The sequence below is a fragment of the Acinonyx jubatus genome, chromosome D2 (assembly GCF_027475565.1).
Source record: "Acinonyx jubatus isolate Ajub_Pintada_27869175 chromosome D2, VMU_Ajub_asm_v1.0, whole genome shotgun sequence".
Classification (NCBI taxonomy): domain Eukaryota; kingdom Metazoa; phylum Chordata; class Mammalia; order Carnivora; family Felidae; genus Acinonyx; species Acinonyx jubatus.
This window is the reverse complement of record NC_069393.1, coordinates 75,224,556-75,244,745: the sequence shown is the minus strand read 5'-3', so window position 1 is coordinate 75,244,745 and position 20,190 is coordinate 75,224,556. Positions and strand designations below refer to the sequence as shown.

General features: G+C 39.1%; 1 protein-coding gene across 2 annotated transcripts in view; it reads right to left on the bottom strand.

Annotated features, from left to right (window-relative positions):
* The window catches only part of WDR11 (WD repeat domain 11), a 67,961-nt gene that overhangs the window by 19,859 nt on the left and 27,912 nt on the right, over positions 1–20,190 (bottom strand). For both annotated transcript variants that reach the window (XM_027063256.2, XM_027063257.2), the window contains exons 12-16: positions 12,636–12,742; positions 10,367–10,442; positions 5,527–5,635; positions 3,604–3,728; positions 2,507–2,654 (exon numbers count right to left, since the gene is read on the bottom strand). In XM_027063256.2, the coding sequence (XP_026919057.2) occupies positions 2,507–2,654; positions 3,604–3,728; positions 5,527–5,635; positions 10,367–10,442; positions 12,636–12,742 (565 nt within the window). The remainder of the gene's footprint in view (positions 1–2,506; positions 2,655–3,603; positions 3,729–5,526; positions 5,636–10,366; positions 10,443–12,635; positions 12,743–20,190) is intronic.

Genomic DNA, 20,190 nt, shown 5'->3' with positions numbered 1-20,190 from the left:
AGAATTTGCCTTTACTATTTAGTTTTAAAAACTTTCACATTTTATAACTTTACTTCCTAAACTCTAAAAATTAAAATGTAAAAGTTTAAAATTTAAGCTCAGAAATCAAATTAGAATTATAAGTGAAGATATTAATACAACCATATAATTAAACAATCCAGATCTTTCTACCTAAGAGTTTGTTGGTGGGATATGAGCCATATGGAATACCAAGGTGCTTTCAGAGGATGTGGCATAAAGCTGCTTTGTGGCTCCAAATAATCCTGAGAGAACTAAATGTAAGATTAAAACTCAATAGAGTATTATTAGCTGACACTGTTATGTTCCTGTATATAAAATACGATGTTCCAAAGATCAGAAGTAAGGCTGGCCACAAAGCAGGGACACTCATTCTCTCCCACTGTTCCAGTTTTGTGAATAAAGGCAATCAACTACAGACACTCCAGAATTTAAAATACGCCAAACTTTCCTTTTCTTTTTACCGTCTATATATACACTATAGTTCTGGGGCCAACTCAAAGCAAATGTTTAATACTTCACATTTAGGAGGAAGGTAATAAATACTGGATTAAGACAAGCAAACAAAACCCTGCCTAAATTCTATATTAGTCCCTAGAAAATATTTAAAGTCCAGAGAATAAAAATGATGAGCCAATTCCTCGTGTATTATTGAGAAGATGCTCAAATCCCTTTCCCTAACTGCTCTAAACTACATACTCATTTCACCGGAGGCTGGTCATTCCATGAGAAAGTGGCTTCTAGCCATGGAATAGAAGGCTCTGGCAGGCAGATGGAAACTTGCTATACCCTTACTTTAGACCTCCACAAAAGGAGACAGAATCTTACAAGTCCTGAGGCACAATTATCATCCTGAAAGGAATACTTTTAAGAGGGAAACTTGGGTCTAATGTCCAAAAGTTTCAAACTTTTTCTGGGGTAAGGAGGAACTGGCATCTCAGTTACTGGGTCGTTTCTATATCCTCATCGCAAGCGTGGAGCAGATTAGCAGCAGACGGAACTGCCTGCGAGTGGCATTAGAAGCGCTGAGATGGGGCCTTCTCTGAGCTTCTGGAGGAGGAACCTCCTATTTTCTAAGACAGCAAACAGATTCCACAGGACAGCTACATGACACTGCAAGTCTTCCATGTGCACTCCTTAGTGGTCTTTCATTCTATACGCTTAAAGCAAGTTACCTTTCTGTTATGACTGCCAAATATCAATCTTTCACACTCTCATTACCACTTCCATCCTTTCAAACTAGTGACAATCGGAAAAAGTTCAAACTATGCATTACTAAGTCTCAGGTAGGACCTGTTCTATATAACAGTAAAAATGAAACTGGTTTGAAAAGTACTTTCACATGTTAGTTTCCATTTCTAGCAGAGAAGGTTGTTTGGCCTCAACTCTTCTGTTGTTTACAAGGAAGATGTGGCAGCAGCCTCTCAGAGGTCCCACTAACCCTGCCTTGAGGACTCATGTCCCTTGGCAGTCACCTCCCATGATGAACAGGACTGACCCGTGAACCAACAGCACACTGAGGAAATGACGGAGTGTGATTGCCCAAGGTCCTAAACACTGCAGCTTTCTCTGTGTTCTCTCTTGAATCACTCGCTCTGGAGGAAGGCACTCAACCCTATGGAGAGGTCCACGTGAGGAAGAATGGAGGCCACTCGTCAACAGCCTGCATTATTTTGCAATGGCCCTGTGAGTTAGCGATCTGGAAATGGACCTTCCACCCTGGCCGCCATCCTGACTACAACCCATGAGACTCTGAGTCACCTGCAAAATATGAGGGTTGGCATTCAACTAAAACATTACATTTTTAGACAACAACTTTAAATGAATAGATATATTTTATGCCATCATCTCATCCCTCCGCTTAACCATTAAAATAGTATTAGTTAACAAAAACATTTTCTTAATCTATTCATTAAGAACAACCTATGAGATGCATGCGGACATAAGCTGTGAACTACAGAAGCTCTGAGGGTCTCACAAGGTCATAGAAGGATATACATAAATTAGTAAATATTAATAATACTATTGCACTTACAACCTGATTACTATTACCCCAAAATAATGCTAGACTGTAAGTCAGATCCTTCAGGGTAATGCCTGAAACGGAAAGAGGAGAGACACCGGAGTCAGACGGCAGACCTGAGTTTAGAAGTGCCATGTCGCTAAGCTGGGTAATGTTGGAAAGTTACTTATTCTCCCTCAGTTTTGTCACAGATAAAATGGAAATAATTCCTCATGGATTATTAAAGGGATAAAGAGTAAGTAACACGTAGTAAGTATTTATGCTAAGTAGTTACAATGTTATTCTCTAGCAGTATGGGACAAGTTTATTAGCAATGATACTATCTCCTTAAATAGTGAAGTTTATTATTTACATTAAACTTTTCTGAAATAGTTTCACAACTTAACTATGGCTTCCCTGGATATGGAATCAACAGAATCTTTGATCAGAACTCTCAATGAAGATTTAACCAGGAGTTGGACTCACATCCGGTGGAATCCGAGCACTATCTTTCACGGAGTTTCCTTCAACCGTGAGATGATAAACTTGGCCGTCATTATCAGTAAACACAAAATGTTCTCGGGCAGAGATGTTCTGGCTGAGTTCAGATTTACTTTCTGCCTCCTGCAACAAGCTTTGGAATAGAGAGAAGTAAGATAAAGGTATTTCTTTTCCCTAGAGTGACAGTTAATTAACTTGCCCAAAATATAGATGCATTAACAAGAGGTCCAAAATGATTTCAAAGAAACAAACAAACCAACAAACCACAAGAAACAAAAAAACAAAACAAAAGGCTGAAACGGATCTTTGCCCAGCTAATAATATAGAAAACACAAATTAGGGGCGCCTGGGTAGCTCCTGATTTCAGCTCAGGTCATGATCCCAGGGTTGTGGGACTGAGCCCTGCTTTGGGATCTCTGCTTAAGATTCTCTCTCTCCCTCTCCCTCCGCCCCTCCCCCACACTCACAGGCTTACTCTCTCTTAAAAAAAAAAGAAAAAAAAAAAAAAACCCAGAACAACAACAAAACACAAATGACTCCCAACTGGTCACACTATGAGAGAACACTTACCTCCCCCCCCCAGAGGCATGCGGTCATCCAGACCTCACACAAGGAACTTCTTCACCATTTCTGCTGCAGAACACTCCTCAGCAGAAGAGAGGCCTTACCTCGACCCATCATTCTTTCTGAAGTTTTTTATTTGTAAAATTGATGGGAATGGGGATGGGGACAGTCCATAAATCTAGAATTCTCTCTGTATTTTCTTTGGTGTACATAAAATGAAAATATGATGTATCTAGACGTTCATGCTACACTCATTTGAATTTCAGCAGCTGAAGTTTATGGAACACATTCGCTAATGGATGCTGACACGCGGATATTACTGGCTACGTTATTGACCGCACTAAGAAATGAAATAATAGAATTCACTCAGTCTTCCAGGTATGCACTGAAGCACAACAAAGTATGTTCAAAAGCAGACTGCACCTTGCTGCTAGAGATGCCTTTGGGTGACACTTGTCAAGTTCCCGAGCATGACACTGGTATCCCAAATGACCAAGGCAGGAAACAGCACACCGCACCTGATCACGGATGATTCGACGACACTCAGCTCTGTATCTGAGACCACAGTCTGGCGGGCCATGGCCTCTCGGGTGGCCAACTGTTTCTTTCTCAGGCTCTTCAAGTTGTGAGATGGTGACCACTCCTGGGAAGCAAAGACAGGCACACCTAGAAATGCTCAGTTTACTTCAGTCAAAGAATCCTTCCAGAACAGCTGGGCATGCTCGCCACTGCCTGGCATCACTTCTTATTACTGCACATGAATTCACAATTTGTTCTGAGGTTTTATCTGTTTACACAAAGGTTGAATGAATGCATTTTAATTAGTGCTTAAGGCAGATTTTAATAGTCTGCCTCTTACCTCCTTCTACCTCTAATCTTTAACGAGAGCTTAAGGTTGAAGAGTTTAATGGCAAACTTCCGAAAGGTCTAACTTTTTGGTGCTTTCTTTTTCTTACAAAATGAAAATAATAAATATAATTATGGGATTTCCTCTTCCCTACTTCTACCTCTCCCCTGCAGGTGCACAGGGTGAGATTCGTGTTCCTCCAATCATGGCCCACTGTCATCCACAGATCCACCTCAAATCTCTGATTTTATTTACTTATTCTTTTGCATTCCCACCTATTCTCATGCATTCAATCTAATATCCTCTCATGTGCACAGATTCTTCATGGTAGTCATTTTCCATGCATGTATTTGTACCTTAGATAAACAGGACTGCGTCCTATCCTGCCCTGTTCCTAACTCTTCTCATTTAGCACAATCTAAGTCCCACCTCTGTGTCTTCTGCATGCTATACAATACTCCATGAGTGCATCCGGTTTTAGTCTCTCTGTTCTCTCAGCCAAGGATACCCAGACTGCCTCCAAACTCTCACGACAAATAACACTGCAGTCAGTACCCTCACAGGAGCTCCTTTGTGATCAGGGGCGGAAGAGCTGGCACACAGGGGATGTCTGTCTGCCCAGGCGCAGTCGGTCTGCTCTGCAGAGCGCCTCACGGATCTGCTTTCCCACCAACGGTTGCATAAGGATTCCTGTGTCCCATACCACACCCGCATCTGGTTTCCCAGTTTTTGCCAGTCTAGGAGTTATACCATGGTTATTTTATTTTGCCCATCTTTAAAAACAGATGATTTGAATCTTTCTTCATATGCTTCTTGGCCTTTCAGCTTTCTCCACCAACCGCTCCCGTCCTGCGGCCATCTTTCCACGGGGGTTCCTGTCCTGTCACTGTGTAAGTGCAGGACTTCCCACGATCCCAACCCCCTACAGGGATTAGTTGGTCCTTTGTTGGTTGCAGACACCGGTAAATTTCTTTTTCCAACTGGTCTTCTATATTTAACTTTGACATTAGTGTCCTTCATTGAATAGAAAGCATCAACCTTGACATAATTAAATGCATGAATTTTTCTTTTTTTGCCTTTTGGTTTGAGCTTCTATTGTCCTTTCCTGCTTCCAGGACACAAAAATATTCTTCTTTGTTTGACTATATTAATCTTACAGCTTTACATTTTTACATTTAGGTCTTTAATCCTGGAGAGCCCACTTCTGAATAGAGTATTAGGTAGAGATCCAGTATTTTTCTCCATAAAGGGAGACCACTTTCCCAATACTGTCCTCCACTTTTTTCAAGGCTGAGTTAGCTGTTAGGATTTTTATCCTTTCATAAATCTTTTGGAGTATGTTTATCATGTTCCTCAAAACATTTAAGTAAAGTTGTAATTGGAATTCCACCAACGTAATATTATCTTAACCGAACCAAGAAAATAAGAGTCATCTCCAGGTATTTAGATCATCTTCTCTTGAACACACATTTTTAACAAGAAAATACATGGCAGTAATGACTTCACTTCGAGCTAAAGAAAAATACCCACCACATACACACACGCCTATGTCCTTCACGCATGAAGAACATTTAGTTCTTCAGCTGGAACTTACCAAAGCAGTCACTGCAGGGAAGTTTTTGGACATCTCTCTCAGAATGGTACAAGTCCTAACATCCCATAACTCCAGGGGTTTATCTTTGAATACAACTGCCAAATACTGCCTAAAATAAACAAAATTACTAAATAAGCCCCTTATTGCAAGATTTTCACCATAATACATACAAAAAGTTGAGTAAATCAGAAAACTCACATGACACATTCTAAATACAGACAATATAAATTAACATTTAGTTCTCATGGTTAATAGTCATAAGAAGGTAAAACCCTAAGATGACCTTTGAGAGTCATACAGCCAAACTTACGTAAGGAGCCCAGCTCAGAAGACAGAATAAAAAAAGGCACAAGTTCATATCCTGGTGAAACAGTTTATAGTAATATGGTAACCCTCCCAAGATTTAATTTTCTGGCACGTGACATGAGAATACCCCTACCTAACCCAATGAATTGGTATGAGGATTATGGTAAAAATTAAATGAAAAAGTAAAAGTTTTCATAAAGTTTCTATCATAATGGACACTGAGGAAATGTGAGAGTAGAAAGATCCCTACATTCAGTGCATCCAAAGACTTATGTTCTCTTGCTCAGGACAAAGTTTGCCACTTGATAATTATGTGGCCTCAGACAAACCATGTAATCTTTTGGAGTTTTAGTCTACTTATCTTTGTAATGGTGTTAATAACACCTGTCTTACCTCCCTCACTGAATGCTCTAAGAATAAAAAGGGGAAGGGGAGGGGAGAGCGCACACGAATTAATTTTATAAACCATGATGGACTATACAAATGAAATATGTTACACTTTTTACAATGTCTAACATAAAGGCATCTAATGGCTTGTATGTAAATAACTAATATAAAACAAAATCTGGTGAATGCTATAAAGATTCACTACGAAAGAAGAGATTTACTTTGACAATCAGGAAATGGCATTCCAGGCAGAGTTACAAATGTGACAAATGGCCAAGACAAGAAAGGACACAGAGCGGGGGAACATGCTACCTGAGATGCAGAACGTGCGACAGCAATCATGGTGAGAAAGACTAAAGTGTGAATTTTGGATCACATTACAAAAGACTTAAAACACTTGAATATGTCAGACTAGGTTATAAAGAGATTTATCTTGCAGAGAATAGTTGATCACTGAAAGCTTTCGGATAGGAGGGATAAAGTGATCAGTTGTTTTAGGTGTATTAACTTAGCAGGTGTATATAGAGTCAAGACTGGCTGGAAACAGGAGAGACTGGAGTCTAAATAGTTTAACTGAACAATTCTGAAAACTTTCAGTCTCAGGACTCCTTTACATTTTTAAAAGTTATTGAGGACCTCCCACAAAGAACTTTTATGTGGTTTATAACAATTGACATTTTGCATATTATAAATGAAATCTAAGAAATTAAAAACTATCCTTATTAACTCATTTTAAAGTAAAAAAATAGAAAATAGCAAGGTGGTAGATTTCAACATAAGTCACATTGATGATTACATTAAATAGGAATAATTTAAACACTGTCATCTGAAACACAAATTACCAAATAGAAAAACAAGCCCGGACTACATGCTTTCTAGAAGAAATCAACTTTAAATGTAAAGACATAGGTAACACACAAGTAAAAGGAAGAAAAAGATACACCATGCAAACTTTAGTCAAAAGAAAGCAGGAGTGGCTATACTAATCAGACAAATCCGATTCTGAATAAAGAATAGGACCAAAATAAAGAGGATATTTCATAATGATAAAGAAGTCAATTAATCAAAAGGACATAATAGCAATACCAAATATGCATGTACCCAAGAGCAGAGCTTTAAAATATCTAAAGCAAGAACTCAAGTTCTTCAAAAGAAGAATACATCCAGAACAAAGTTCATTTCAACACTCATCTCTCAGTAATAGAAAAGCTGGCAGAAAATCTGTATGAATGTGAGACTTGAATAACTACAAACCAATCTTTTCAAGTGCATATGGAACATTCACTAAGACAGACCACATTCTGGGCCACATAATAATCACATTAAATTTATAAGGACTAAAATAATATAAAATATGCTCTCTGACTCTAATCAAAACATAAACTAACAGAAAGATATCTGGCAAACCCCTAAATATTTTGAAATTAAACAATGTATCTCTAAATACCCACAGAAATGTTAAAGTATAAGGGCGCCTGGGTGGCTCAGTCGGTTAAGCATCCAACTTCAGCTCAGGTCATGATCTCGCAGTTTGTGAGTTGCAGCCCTGCATCGGGCTCTGTGCTGACATGACAGCTCAGGGCCTGCTTCAGATTCTGCGTCTCCTTCTCTCTCTGCCCCTCCCCCCGCTCAATCTGTCTCTCAAAAATAGACATTAAAAAAATTATCATACAGTGAATTAAAAGAAAACTCATCACATCAAAAAGTGTAAGGTACAGAAAAAGTAGTGCTTATGTAACATTAAATGCTTATATGAAAGAAAAACCTTAATTCAATCATCTACAGTTCTATCTTAAAAGGGCGAAAGATTTATACGATCTGAAGAGAAACCAGAGTATACAGTTCTATCCTAAGAAACTAGAGAAAGAACATATTATGCCCAAAGTAAGCAGGCAAAAAAAAGATACCTATGGCATTCGATGAAACAAAAACTAGAAAACCATAGAGAAAAATTAAAGAAACTAAACGAGTTTTTTTGAAAATATCAACAAAACTGATCACTGTAATTCACTAATATCAGAAATGAAAGAGCCATCATTCAGGTGAAACAGACATTAAAAGAATATCATGAACAAGTTTTAATCAATAAATTCAAGAATTTCATTGAAATGGACAGATTTCTTGAAAGCCACTACCAGAGTTCATTGGGGAAAAACAAAAAAAAAACAAACCCTAAATAGTTATATATTGATGAAAGAACTGAATATGTATTTAAAAGCTTTTCCACAAAGAAAGTTCTAGGCCCAGGTGGGTTCCCTGGTGAAATCTTCCTATTTAAGTAAGGAATAATACCAATTCTACACAAATTCATCCAGAAAAAAAGAAGAGGAGGAAATATTTCACAACTTGTTTTACAAGGTCAACATTACGCTGATTCTAAAACCAGACAAGGATATTACATGAAAACTAGGTCAGTATCTTTCATGAGCACAGATGCAAAAAATCCTTAATAAAACATTAGCAAATCAAACCCAGGAATATACCAGAATATTAGCAAATCAAATGCAATAATATATCATGACCAAGAAAAATTTATCCTAGGGATGTAAAGTTGGTTTAACATGAAATAGAGGTCCATGTAATTCACCATATTAGCTGACCTAAAACAAAAACCACCATCATGGTGATGTCCATAAATGCAGAAAAAGCATCTGACAAAATCCATCACCTACTCAATACAAAGTTTCAGCAGACTAGGAATAGAAAACTTCCTCAATTTAATAAAGGGCACCTACAAAACATCTACAACTAACATTTTACTTAATGTTGAAAGACTGAACACTTTCTCCGTAAAATCCAGAAACAGAACAAAGATGTCAGTTCTCATCATTTCTATTCAACATTGTACTGGAGGTCCTACTCAGTACAGCAAAGCAAGGGGGGGAAAAAGGCCCATACTCCAGAAAATAGAGATATAGAAGTGTCCTTACTGGCAAACGACAGTGAAGTATGTCTATATAGAAAATAGTACGGAATCAACAAAAATGCTACTAGAAATATTACTGAAAGATATTAAAGCTGTAAATAAGTGGAGAGAGACACCATGTTCATGAATCCCAAAACCTGTTAAGATGTCGATTCTTCCCCACATTGATCTATGGATTCAATGCAATCCCAATCAAAATCCCAGGAAGCTTTTTTGGGTAAAATTGATAAGCTAATTCTAAAATTTATATAGAAATGCAAAGATCCTCATAAAGCTAAAGCAATTTGTTTTTTTTTTTTAATTTTTTTTTTTAACGTTTATTTATTTTTGAGACAGAGAGAGACAGAGCATGAACGGGGGAGGGGCAGAGAGAGAAGGAGACAGAATCGGAAGCAGGCTCCAGGCTCTGAGCCATCAGCCCAGAGCCCGACGCGGGGCTCGAGCTCACGGACCGCGAGATCGTGACCTGAGCTGAAGTCGCATGCCCAACCAACTGAGCCACCCAGGCGCCCCAAGCTAAAGCAATTTTGAAAACTATTGTGGACAGCTTACTCTTTCTTTTTTTGTTCTTCTGATTGGTTTTCATTCAGTCTCTATGTTTAATAATCTTGCTTAACATGTATTTTCTCTTGGAATGAAAAACTCAAAACTTACTAAAATTAAAATTATAAGGAAAGAAAATCAGTTCTTTCACTCAACAAACCCATGCTGAGATAGAAATGCATAAGAATTTCAGTAGGTAACAAATAACATTTTCTTAGTGGGTGATAGGTATTTACAATAGAGCTATAGCAGAACAAACAGACTACTGGTTTTACCAATCTAATGAAATGTTATCTCATCTTTTTAAGTAGAAATTAAAAGCAATAGGGGTGCCTGAGTGGCTCAGTTGGTTGAGTGTCCAACTCTTGATTTCAGCACAGGTCATGATCTCACAGTTCATAGGATAGAGACACGCGTCAGGCTCTACATTGACAGCACAGAGCCTGCTTAGGATTCTCTATCAGTCTCTCAAAATAAATAAGTAAACATTTAAAAAAAAAAAGAAGAAATTAAAAGAAATAGCAATTTAATTTTGTGATCAAAATATTTTCTTGGATAGAGCTGCATAGCACCATTTATTATCATTAAGGAATTCTATACGTACGCTTTCTTCAAGATTAAAAGAAATTTTTAAGATTCCATTGTGATAACACTAGATTTTTTTTGGTTCATACTTACTTCAAATGAGATACTTTAATCATTTCGATGGGTGACTCATCATTGCCTCGTTCACCGCGAAAAGCAATGCTCCTACCTTTATTGCAAATATTAAAGAAAATGTAAAAAACCAGATAAAACATGTAAGACACAAGAACTTATCCACACCAATGGAATCTGATCTGGGCTGCCTCTACTCTCCCATTCATTCTTCCACTTGCTTCTAAGTTGTTTCAATTACTCTAAATTTAAAACATATTCTTAGAAGTATTACAAGTTAAAGACAAATTAATATATTACTTGTATTCAAATATCTATTTTATACAAATATATTTTCCTTTGTTGTAGAGTTTTTTGAATACCTTTGGTGGTTTCTTACAGTTATATTTTGGAAATTAAGAAATCAATTTCTAAAGTTTCAACGCATTTATGGTAAAGGAATTGTCTACTATAAAAACTACTGGTATATTTAAAGTAATATAAATATTTTCATGCTCACAAAACTAACTAGTGGGGAAAACACTCTCTAAATTGGTACTTAAGATTCCTTGTCCCATGAACAACGCTCAACTGAAAGACTTTGACATGTTCCTGTCAAAAGCTCTCTACGCACTGAAATTGGGGAATGATAAGAATTAGTTAACTGCCAAAGAAGCTAAGTGGTTTTCTGTAATTAAAAAATGCAAATTCTACTTTATGTTGGAACAAATATATTTTAATAACTTTCTCACATTTGTATTTACATTAAACAAAAGAGAGAAAGTAATCAAAGACAAATGAATGCCTGCATGCCTCCCTCCTCCCCAGTGCCATCAAATGAGATCTCCCTCTACTTATTTGCCAAACACCCCACATCCTTTCCTGACTCTGCTGGTCTGCTGCCCTCCTTTAGAAGACAAGACTAAAAAAGTCAATCATCTATGAAGTCAAATATCCCACTTAAGCAAGTCAGTAACTATGACTTAGAAATTTGTTCGTGAAAAATAAATATGTGAAAGAAAGATTTTAAGTTAACTAACAGTCTTGAACTTGAGCTGACCGGGGGGAAAAAATGGGAAAAAATGAATGACACTAGAAAACAGCATTTCACCCCCAGGCTACCATGTAATTAGAGAAACCCCAATCTGGGGGCAGGGTTTACTAGGCAGGCCACTTCCAATGAGACCAGAACACTGAACTGATTCCAGTGGGGCTAATTCCCTGAGGTTTAGTAACATACTCTGATAAGTAAGAACAACCATACCCTGGAGATACATACGGAGAATACAAGGAAACAACCATATACTTGATTTACTGCACACACATGTACACACATACGTATCTTAGGGTTAAACCATCTACATATATATTCTCATTGCCACACCATTTTAAAGAAACTCAGGACTATTTTGTTAAGAATTCTATTTGAAATCATGCATGTGCCATAACATAATTTGAAACTCTCACCTTATTCTTTCTTCAAGTTCTTCATTTTGAGATTCACTGGGTTGTAGGTTTTTAAACAATTCTGAACAAGTTACTTTACTGGAATGTTTCCTATTGTAGTCTTTAAACTCCCAAATTTCCCTATTCAGTCAGCCAGAGACTACCAAAAGTTTTAAATATGAACACTTAACAACAATCCTTACCTACAAATATATAAAGGTTTTCCTACAAATGCCAAAAGTTATAAAAGAGAATCTAATAAAGCCTAATACAAAGATTTATTTTAAAACTGTACTTCTGGGGGCACGTGGGTGGCTCAGTCGGTTGAGCGTCCGACTTTGGCTCAGGTCACGATCTTGCAGTCTGTGAGTTCAGGCCCCACGTCGGGCTCTGTGCTGACAGCTCAGAGCCTGGAGCCTGCTTCAGATTCTGTCTGTCTGTCTATCTCTGTCTCTGTCTCTCTGTCTCTCTCTCTGCCCCTCCCCCACTCATACTCTGTCTCTCTCTCCTTCAAAAATAAATAAAACATTAAAAAAATTAAAAAAAAATAAAACTGTATTTCTGGTTATCTATAACAATGTACTTAAAAGTATAACTGATACAGTATTTAATTATGAATTTGTCTGTTCAGGCTAATGGTATGCCATTTACCATGCATTTATGTTAACATAATTTGCATACAAACAAGTCTTTCTAGGGAAATTACTACAGACAAAACAACAACAAAATGAATATACAAATACAGAATACAAGAGAAAAACTCCAAGTTGAAAGAAACTTTTTTGGAACATGTTTTATAAATAGCAACATCTTTGATCAGTATGAAAAACCATTTTCAATCTTTTAATAGACTAAATACACAAACCTGTTGGAAGATCAACCAGCTGAAGTTCATTTCTCACTAATCCCATATTGTTCGGTGTTGATGTAGCAAAGGAAAGAAAACCAGTCAAACTTGTCCATTCGATACCCCTAAAGTGAGAAATTAAATAAAGTTTAGTGAAATAACCTTTTTTGTTCCTAAGACCTAAATTTTCAAGTTAATTAAAAAATAATAATATTAGGGGCGCCTGGGTGGGTCACTTGGTTCATCTCAGGTCAGTTGGTTCACCTCACGGTTCGTGAGCCTGAGCCCCAGGTCAGGCTCTGTCTGTGCTAACAGCTCAGAGCCTGGAGCCTGCTTCGGATTTTGTGTCTCTCTCTCTCTCTGCCTGTTCCCCCAGCCCCCCACCCTGCTTTCACTCTCTCTCTCAAAAATAAACGTTAAAAAATAAAAAGGAATAATATTAACATGACCTTTCATTTGAGCCTAATTACCATACATTTCCAATATATGTGAAATTATTTCCAATTAAAACTTTATCTCCAAATGAAATAAGATAGTTCAGTTACCAGGATTCATAGCAGCATTAAAATGACTATTAAAATGTGGCAAAGGAGAGTCACTTATCACAGTAATTTGCAAGAATTCCACTGCTTAAGAAAGAGTGGTACGGAAATATTCTGAGCAATCTCTATCAAAGTTAACACCAGCATTCTTTCACAGGGCTAGAACAAACAATCCTAAAATTTGTATGGAATCAGAAAGACCCCAAATAGCCAAAGCAATCCTGAAAAAGAAAACCAAAGCCTAAGGCATCACAACTTCGGACTTCAAGCTGTATTACAACACTGTAATCATCAAGACAGCATGGTACTGGTACAAAAACAGACACATAGATCAATGGAACAGAACAGCGAACCCAGAAATGGATCCACAAACATATGGCCAACTAATCTCTGACAAAGCAGGGAAGAATATCCAATGGAAAAAGGGACAGCGTCTTCCGTAAATGGTGTTGAGAAAACTAGACAGCGACATGCAGAAGAATGAAACTGGACCACTTTTTTACACCATACACAAAAATAAACTCAAAATGGATGAAAGACCTAAACATAAGACAGGAAGCCATCAACATCCTAGAGGAGAAAACAGGCAACAACCTCTCTGACCTCGGCTGCAGCAATTTCTTACTTGGCATGTCTCCAGAGGTAAGAGAAATAAAAGCATAAATGAACTACTGGGACCCCAGGATAAAAAGCTTCTGCACAGCAAAGGAAATAATCAGCGAAGCTAAGAGGCAATTGACAGAAGGGGAGAATATATTTGCAAATGGGTTAGTGTCTAAAAATCTATAAAGAACTTATCAAACTCAATACCTAAAAAACAAATAATCTAGTGAAGAAATGGGCAAAACACATGAATAGACAGTTTTCCAAAGAAGACATCCAGATGGCTAAGAGACACATGAAAAAATGCTCAACATCACGCACCATCAGGGAAATACAAATCAAAACCACAATGAGATACCACCTCACACCTGTCAGAATGGCTAAAATTAACAATTCAGGAAAAAACAGGTGTTGGCAAGGATGCAGAGAAAAAGGAACCCTTTTGCACTACTGGTGGGAATGCAAACTGGTGCAGCCACTCTGGAAAACAGTATGGAGTTTCCTCAAAAAATTAAAAATAGAACTACCCTACGACCCAGCAATTGCACTACTAGGTATTTATCCAAAGGATACAGGTGTGCTGATTCAAAGGGGCACATGCACCCCCATGTTTATAGCAGCACTATCGACAATAGCCAAAGTATGGAAAGAGCCCAAATGTCTGTCAACTGATGAATGGATAAAGAAGATGTGGTATATATACACAATGGAATATTACTCGGCGATCAAAGAGAATGAAACCTTGCCATTTGCAACTATGTGGATGGAACAGCGTGTATTATGCTAAATAAAATAAGACAAATAAAATAAAATAAAATAAAATAAGAAATAAAAAGATCGTTATGATTTCACTCATATGTGGAGTTTAAGATATAAAACAGATGAACATAAGGAAAGGGAAGCAAAAATAATATAAAAACAGAGAGGGAGACAAACCATAAGAGACTCTTAAATACAGAGAACAAACTGAAGGTTGCTGGCGGGGTGACGGGTGGGGGGATGGGCTAAATGGGCAGGGGGCATTAAGGAGGACACTTGTTGGGACAAGCACTGGGTGTTATATGTAAGTGATGAATCACTAAATTCTATTCCTAAAATCATTACTACACTATATGTCAACTAACTTGGATTTAAATTTTAAAAAATTGTAAAAAATTGTAAAAAAAACAAATATTCTGAGCCAGACTGCTTTTAAAGTTGGGTACACTGAAGAATTTCATCAAATCTCCTAGTTGGCTAGGAGGCAGAAATTCCTGAAGCAAACAATTTGAACTTAGCTGTTAGATTTGGAAGCGGCTTGCAGTTCCAAATGCTTTGTTAATTAGAGAAAAGCACAAAAGAAAAATCTCAAAGAAACGAGAAGACAGCAACCTGTCAACCAGAGGCCTGGAAGTCTCCTTTATGGGGACTGACAGGAGGTGAATCCACAGTTTCTCCCACTGACATCATCTGCAGAGTGCTACCACCATGGCTTATAGAGAATGGAGGTGGGGGCAGGTGGGGAGCCACAGGACAAGTGCACGGTCAGAATCATAAGAAGGAGAAGGAGAAATTTTGCACTACTGCCCTACCTTGGTTACAAGGTCATAGAGGCTGGCTGGGAGGGACGTCTAACCTTTGTCCTATATGCAACTGTTCATCAGCATTTATGGGACAATTGTTGTTTAACAACATATCATCTATGACTGCTTTCCTGATATGACAGAATTGACTAGCTGTGATAGAAATTTTATGGCCTGCAAAGCCTAAAATATTTACTATCTGGTCCTTTAGAAAAAATGCATGCTAACCCCGATCAAGTTTATCCATATCTACTCCAATTCGAAAGCTATTGTTAGATTTAGCATTACATGCTGTTTCGAACAGGTCTCTCATTTGCGCAGCATGAAGATACGATGGCTTCCTGCATCATATCCAAACTCCTATGTAACTTCCGAGGCCATCCAGCCATTTGCTCATCCCACCAAATTTATCTCTCAATCCTCTGAATCTTGTCTGCTACTTTAACTACAGTAACTTTCCTCACTGACCCCTGTGTATCCACCGATTTGCCCTCCTCAGAGGGACAAAGATGGTCCCAAAGGAGCTGAAAATAATATTTGTTAAACCAAGGAACTGCCATAGTTATCAAAGATTATAACTCTTTAAGTGTACAATTGTGCTGAAACACTCAAATCAGGCGCTTAAAACTGAGTGCCCTTAAGAACTTCCGTGCCTTGAGGGCGCCTGGGTGGCTCAGTCAGTTAAAAGTCCAACTTCGGCTCAGGTCATGATTTCAATGATTTCTGAGTTCGAGCCCCAGTCAGGCTGTCAGCACAAAGTCTGCTTTGGATCCTCTGTCCCCTTCTCTCTCTGCTCCTCCCCCTCTCATGCACACGCTTCTCCCTCTCTCTCAAAAATAAACATTAAAAAAAAAAAAAATGGGGCACCTGGATGGCTCAGTCGGTTAAGCGTCCGATTTCGGCTCAGGTCATGATCTCACAGTTCGTGAATTCGAGCCCTACATCGGGCTCTGTGCTGACAGCTCGGAGACTGGAGCCTGCTTTGGATTCTGACCCTCTCTGACCCTCCCCCATTCATGCTCTGTCTCTCTCTTATTTCTGTCTCTCAAAAATAAGTAAATGTTAAAAAAAATTAAAATTAAAATTAAAAAAATGTTCATGCTTGGCCTGAAAAGACCTCTCTCCTTCCCTCTTCAAATACTACTTGAGTTCAAATCCTGGCTTCAGCACTTCCAGCTCTGTGCTCTCTCTACACCTTACCTGTTATTACTGCAGGAATAATAACACTGTGTACATAAAGAATGCCTGGCACACAGTAAGCGCTGCATGTATTAGCAATTACCATTATTATCATTACTATTCTTATTTCCAGATCTAAGTCAAGCCCTATTTTCTTCGTGAATCCTCCTCATTTACTAAACTCAAACCACACCTATACCGAATACAATATAAATTTGGTTAATCATTCACTGAAAAGCCTCATTGTCTCATGCTTCTCTTTCCCTTCTCTAACATGTCACAGTACTCATTAAGTTTCTACTTAGAGTGAACAAAAGAAGTGAGAAATCATCTTGGACTTACGGTGCTTTGTAAGTCTGGCAGCTTTGAGCAGATCTGTTCACCGACAAACCTAAGACACACTCTCCAAGGCTCGTTGCTGGCTATCTGAACACCTATGCTCCCGCAGTGATGCCACGACCTCTGGATACCAAGAATCCCGGTCCCCCTTCTTCATTCATTATTTTTACAGAGGTACCTGTGAAGTACCCAGTGTGTACCCGTGACTGTGCTAGGTGCTGAGACTACCGCTGTGACATGAGTCGGGCCTTCTGGAGCTTATGATCTAGCGGAAAAAAAGACATTACATAAGTGTGTTCTCGATTCCTTATTACAAAAGACAGTGGGACGGAGTTCCACAGAAGCTTTTAAGAATCACACAGAATCTGGTCTCTGGGGCCTGCCGAGACCCAGAGGGCAAACAGGGTGCTGCCTGAAAGTCTAAACAACTTGAGGAAATAGTGCCACTGGCTGAGAGACACTGCCCTGGGTTGTACTCTTTGAAGGGAGGCACCACACCATGCCTCTCCATGTGACAGGCACTCAGTCCATTCTGTCGGATTAAATGAAGGATATCCGAGGAAAGCCAGCGTTCCTCCTTATGACTGTACCACACGCATTCGGCCTGTTTTCCCCACTGTTTACAAGACATCCCAGTGCTGAGCGTAGAAGAGAACACGGAGTGGCTGCTTACTCGTAATCAAGCACTGTGAGCTTGTTGCCTTTGAGCAGAGTCCAGCAGCAGCTTTTCTATGTGATTCCTACTGATCAACTGAAGAAAATAAAAATCAAGTTGGACTTCAAAGAAAACTAGATAAGGGCGGGATTATTTCTCAACAGAAAAGAATGAAAACTCTTGTCAAACAACAGCGAGCACCACACTGCTCTCAGGATTAGAAAGTTGCTGTCTGGGTTTAATTACACATCGAGCTCTATTAAAAACTCCTAAGAAGAGCAGTTCACTTTCTGACTCAATCTAGGATGGTTCTGCTGGGATTAACCAGCGAACAACTGTAACCGTAGACTCTGTCACTAGGTATCTGGGGTTCTCCCGGGCCTGCTGCAGAGGCTACTTCTTGACACTTAGGTGACTGGCAGTCACGGGGGGTGGGGGACACCCACCTCGGGAAGGCCTTGAACTTCTACAATGCCAAGAAACTAACTTGTGCAAAATTACAGACAAAACAGAGATTATTATTTTACTTTCCAAAAATCACTCAATTTGCTCAAAGTAATAGTCAGTCAACGTTCTGAAAGTCATATAAACTGCTGTTGTAGTGAGTTTTGACACTGAAAATGGTATTGTGCTTTATTATTATAAATGTAGCCTACTGGACAAAGGCACAAACCAGTAATCTAAAAAAACCTGCGTGTACTACTTATTTACTCCTAGGTTTCCTCCCCTGGACATAAGCATCAAGGTTTTGTTTACAGGAATACAGAAGATGCTCAGTACCTATCAGTAAAGCATAACTGGCTAAAACATCATGGCTTTAATTTTTTTTTATGTTTATTCATTTTTGAAAGACAGAGAGAGAACACAAGCAGGGGTGGGGCAGAGAGAGAGGGGGACACAGAATCTGAAGCAGGCTCCAGGCTTCAAGCTGTCAAAACAGAGCCTGATGCGGGGCTCGAACTCACGAACCGTGAGGTCATGACCTGAGCTGAAGTCGGATGCTTCACCGACTGAGCCACCCGGCGCCCCAAACATCATGGCTTTAAAACAGCACACAAACAACTACCTGCAGTTAGGCAGTCCCTCCCTGCCCATGTGTGTGCATAAGACTCAAGTTTTGTAAGAGCAAGTGGTTTTTAAAACACATTTAGTACAAAGTAAAAACAACTTTCTAAAAGTTGGCCTAAATGTGCATATGAATATCTAGAATTATTAGGTTTATTGCTAATAAGTTCAGCAATTTTTATAACACGTGTGAAATTTTCATAATGGTTTTTAACTGTAATACTATAATTGCATTAATAGAAACACAAAGATGGAAGGATTTTAGCATCCTCCTGCACGTGATCTCCGGATATAAAATGTGAGTTATTTTCAAAATGGCAATTAAAAAGGAAAATTCATATTAAAAAATGGAGGGGTGTCTGGGTGGCTCAGTCAGTTAAGCGACCGACTCCTGATTTCGGCTGAGATTATGATCTTACGGTTTGTGGGACTGAGCCCCACATGGGGGCTCTGCACTGACAGCATGGAGCCTACTCGGGATTTTCTCTCTCCCTCTCTCTCTGCCCCTCCCATGCTCGAGCTCTCTCTCTCAAAATAAATAAACTTAAAAAAAATGGAGCACATTTGTGTGATCATTCACAAATCAGCCTGAGTAACACATCCATTATTTGGTATTCCAAGTAACACTTTATAATTCAGCATCACTCAATAACAAACATTATCACAGCATGTGTAAGTCATGTACTTAGTGACATATACCACATGACTAATCCAGGATAACAAATCTCGTTTAAAACTAATAGCTTGATCCCTCCGACGGGTCTGCCTCCCTCCTGGTGCCGCAGGGCCCCTCCCGCAGCGGACCACCATAGGCAAAGTGAGCTGAGCCTGCCCCTCCTGCCCCTGTGCACCTTGCAGATCCACCCCGGCTAATACGCCAGATCCCATCCAAGCAGCACCACAAGCCTGGCAGTGTGCAAGTAGCCCAGACGGGCCACACCACTCCACAGTGAGTCCTGTCTCTGGGAGAGGGGAAGCTAAGGTACACACCAGTCAGACTGTGGCCCCAGCAGTGGGCTGGGGACAGACATCAGGTCTGATTGCAGCCCCGCCCACCAACGCAAGTAACTCCAGACAGCACAGAGGAAGCGCCCTCCAGTTCCGCGCCACTCCAGGGACTATCCAAAATGACGAAACAGAAGAATTCTCCTCAAAAGAAACTCCAGGAAGTAGTGACAGCTAACGAACTGATCAAAAACGATTTAAGCAATGTAACAGAAAATGAATTTAAAATAATAGTCATAAAATTAATCGCTGGGCTTGAAAAAAGTATAGAGGACAGCAGAGAATCTATTGCTACAGAGATCAAGGGACTAAGAAACAGAAAGGAGGAGCTAAAAATGCTATAAATGAGCTGCAAAATAAAATGGAGGTGACCACAGCTCGGATTGAAGAGGCAGAGGAGAGAATAGGTGAATCAGCAGATAAAATTATGGAAAAAGACGAAGGTGAGAAAAAGAGAGATAAAAAAATCCAGGAGTATGAGGGGAGAATTAGAGAACTAAATGATGTGATAAAATGCAATAATATACGCATAATTGGGATTCCAGAGGAGGAAGAGAGAGAGAAAGGTGCTGAAGGTGTACTTGAAGAAATCATAGCTGAGAACTTCCCTAGTCTGGGAAGGA